Consider the following 4,193-nt stretch of genomic DNA (forward strand, 5'->3'; position numbering starts at 1 on the left):
GAATAAATTGATAGTAATTCACTAATTAATCAATTAATTGATTAATAAAAAAATAAAACATAACTTTTTTTGCCAAAGCACGTGCTAACTATTGTGCCCAAATTTCAGCTTCCTAGCTCAACGAATGGGTGAGATATCGGCCGGACAAACAAGAAAACAAACAACCAAGAAAGAAAGAAACCAGAGTGAAAACTGAGTACTGTACTCCCTTTCAGCACGCGTCATCCGGGATTTTTTGGGGGGATTCCATCCCTACATGTTTATGCCGCCGCCTACGAAGTCGCCGGAGGCATTATGCTTTCGGATTGTCCGTCCGTCCGTACGTACGGCCTAAACCTCGTTTTTCTCAGGAACCATATGTCTGATTGAGACGAAACTTTCAGGGTAGGAGTGGCACCCATACAGAATGCTTTTATGATTATTGTGACGTCATAGGTCATGTGGTTATGGCAGCCATCTTGGATTAAAAGCAAGTAATTAAAAATATATTTCTCGGAAACCGCTGAATGGAAAAATGTGAAACTTGACACATTGTCAATACTACCAATGAGGAACAAAAGCATGCTAATGATGACATCATAGGTGAAGTGGTATACCAGCCAAAAATGTTTTAATCAAATTCCTTATCCTAAAAATCTGAAATTGCATGCACATAATCTATGAACCATTTGTATTGAAATATTAAATTTATGACATCATAGGTCACATGGTTTGGCAGCCATATTGGATTTAACCTAAAACCTTTAAAAAAACATCTTCTCCCAAACCACCAAATCAATTGACTCGAAACTACGTGTGTCATTGAATAGGCATGGTGATTAAATGATAATCACAAAAACATCATTGGTCACATGGTGTGGCAGCCATATTGGATTGAAAGAAAATATTAAATAATTATATATCTGAAACTGCTCACCCTAGCGATGCAAAATTTTACAAGTATCATCGAACACCATTGTTGCATATAGTTTGAAAATGATGATGTCGTAGGTCACGTGGTTTGGCAGCCATCTTGGATACAAAAACGAACCTCATCCGATCAATACGAAACTTCACAAACATGATCCCCCTACTCATACATATGCAGAGTGTACATTTTTAAGGTCATATGTCATGTGGTATGGCAGCCATATTAGCTTGAAAGCTGATATTAAAAAAAAAAATCCCTTCTCTGAAACCGCTTCACCGATCGATGTGAAACCTGTCATGGCTGGTGAAAATGTGATACTTGAAAACAGCTCAAGGGATTTAAATTCAAATTTGTATACAAAGTCAAGGCTCATGTAAGAGCTAACACAGTAAACACTAAAAACATAAACGGACACATAAAACATATTATAAAGGGAGCGGGTGACAAGAGGGGGAGAGAGGTGGAAGCACACAAGCACAACAGGAGAGAACAGGGATTTTCTATCACCTTTGTCTCATCATTTCCATGTGTCTTTAATGATCGAATTAATATCTGTACCAAGTACCTCACCATTTAAAAAAAGTTGTCTATTGTAAACTATCGGATATGTGCTTCCCACGATGGGTGTTGCATCACTAATTGCATGCCGTCCCTTTAGTCTAGTAGGAAGACTAGGTCACCCTGCACCCCCCGGAGATATACTTCTAATCAGTGTTTCTAGATTGGAAAAAATGTGTAGAAAATGACTAGCTATGGCCCCAAGCTGAAAAAATGTCCCACATACCATTTTTATGCAAATTACTGCTGCCATTATCAAAAAAACGATTTTTGACATATCTCAGCCAATATTGCAGATAATTGAAAAATGAAGGTGTCTAGACCCATGTTTTGAAGGGCATAGATCATGATAGAACTATTCATAACATGATTACATGTGTCTATGGTATACTAGTATGCTAATTAGTGCTTTATTTACAAAATAATCACAGTTTTACGAAATAATAGACTCATATTAAGGTCCGTCTACACAGACGTTAACACAAAGTTTTATTTTTCTAAATATTACAACTGTCAAAATAGTCCTAGCACTCAATGTGACCACTCTTCTCTTGCTTGTTTTAGATAAACATCATTAGCATTAGTGATTCTACACTGAGTCAGTCATCATCATTTTCATCGAAATCGTCAGAGTCAAACTCTTCTTCTCCTTCCTCTTCCTCCTCCTCTTCGTGCTCTCCTGTGTTCAGAAGATCCACCAGTGAGGTTGGTAGGATGGGACCACTGGACCACATTGGTTTCAACAGTCCTTCATCAGTCCTTATCCATCCTTGCTCCTCATAAGGTTTTGGCTTTTCGATGATAGGTTGATCGGCTCTTTTGTACAATGCTACGCGGTGGTTCACACGCTGGATGTGCGGCTTCAGGGCAGACTGGCATGGAGGAAGGCGAGCCAGATCAACCTTGGACTTGGATGTGAGGGTCTTGTCCTCTCCCACCATTTTTCGTAGCAGCTTGGCACGGACAATGTCCACTGATGACTCGCGACTCTGGCCGTACATCACACAGGTGAATTTTTCTAACTGCCTCTCCACCTCAGGGTTGGCATCCCAGTTGTCACCCAGTTCACCGAATGCCCTGTGAAACCTGGGATTCTTCTCCAGCTTTTTCAAGGGCCCGACTTTTCCCTTCCCTTTGAAGGCACTGGTGCAGTCTTCTCCGCTGAACACATAGTACCCCAGGAGAGTGGCACAGTAGTCCTCTCCCAGGGATTCTGCCAGCTCAGAGACGATGACAAGTTGGCGATGCTTCCCTGACCCTGTATCCAGGTACACCGTCAGCTTGATGTTGTGGGCATGGTGGAGCAGGATCAGGAGGATGTCTGTGTCCGGTGTTCTGACTACAGCGTTCTTGTATCCGATGGTAGCAGCATGATGGAGGTACAGAACCACCCTGGTATCAGTCTCTTCCTGGTTGCTGTAGATCGTGGGGAGTTCACGTACCTCGACCTGAAACACAAAAAGGCACCGCATTTCAATCACCAGTCACTGCCAGTTTCAGATCTAGACAAACATCACAGGTAATCACCTTTTTTTCAGGAAAAATTACAAATTGAATCGCCATTCACGAAGGGCTTTCAATTTTACCTTGCCTTGATGTTCTCCTCCTCAGTGAATCTCTCCATCAACAGCCTCTCCATTGCCTCACACACTGTTTTGAGGCAAAAGAGGGACTTTGCGTAGGCCTTTCCACTGAGAACACCTTTGAGAGATCCACTTGTTACTAGTTGTGCCTCAAAGAGAATCTCTGCATATCCAGAACCACGCATCTTGTGTCCAGTGAGCATCCCGATGTAGTTCATGGATGTGTGGAAGGGTCCAATCGTTACTACATGACTAGCAAATTCATTTGGCCAGCGCCAGATGATGGGAAGGGCTTTCATGCAGACACCCAGATCAAATGTATTCAGGACCCATCTCTGACCCACCTCAGCAGTTGCTGCCTCGGAACGCTTCAGTAGCTCACGAACAACTGCGTTGTCTGTGATCGGTTGGTGGATAGGCGTGCAGTAGTCGACTGTTGATTTGCTGGGTGGGGGAGAACCAGTTGCAGAGGTGAAACCCCCTAGCCCAGGCACAGGCTGCAGGCCACAGCTTCCGATGTATCTGATGAAGAGCCAGATGTAGTACTCTTGCATCGTAGTGGCATAGACTGTGTCATTCTCTGCTGGCGGTGTGAATGATGAGCCTTCAGGGAACTTCGGGCCAACGCGAGTAAAGTGCAAGGGTGGGAGAGTTTTTGGTGTGTCGACCTTCAGGCTACGCTGTTGTGACCTATTGATGGTAGGTAGCATTCGGTCCTTGCTGCTCTCGAACCCGGGCTTGACCTCCTGCACCATGATTCCTCCAGCACTGTTTACAATGTTGCTGCCGTGCACACTGGTAGTGGTTTTATTCAAGTTGTCCCACTCACAGTGGAATACAAGGTTGCCCTCTCCTGTCACAATTTGTGGTGTACGATAAGTTGAGACTTCATCCAGGACCTTGGCGAGAGCAGTTTCCAACTCCAAGGCGAAATCGTAGCTCTCAGAGTGTCCAAGCCTGTGTAGTATTGTGGTGAGCTGTTTGCTTCGGAACAGGTGCCTTACAGTCACACAGAGGAGAATGTGCTTTGGTAACTTCCATTTTCCATCTGACACTGCACGGCACAGATCTTGTCCAATGGAGAAGACCAGACGCTTCACCTTTTCTGTCTCGATGCCCTCCTTGCCAGTCATTAGCACGCT

General features: G+C 43.8%; 1 protein-coding gene across 1 annotated transcript; it reads right to left on the reverse strand.

The window, feature by feature from the left end:
- Window positions 1–593: 593 nt before the first annotated feature.
- Window positions 594–3,899, reverse strand: LOC144892810 (uncharacterized). Its single transcript, XM_078781136.1, has 2 exons — window positions 3,055–3,899; window positions 594–2,916 (listed from the first exon to the last, which is right to left on the reverse strand). Exons 1-2 carry the CDS (start codon window positions 3,804–3,806, stop codon window positions 2,808–2,810), a joined length of 861 nt encoding a protein of 286 aa, XP_078637262.1. The 5' UTR covers window positions 3,807–3,899; the 3' UTR covers window positions 594–2,807.
- Between the last annotated feature and the right edge of the window lie 294 nt (window positions 3,900–4,193).

The sequence above is a fragment of the Myxine glutinosa genome, chromosome 7 (assembly GCF_964187855.1).
Source record: "Myxine glutinosa chromosome 7, kmMyxGlut1.1, whole genome shotgun sequence".
NCBI lineage: Eukaryota > Metazoa > Chordata > Myxini > Myxiniformes > Myxinidae > Myxine > Myxine glutinosa.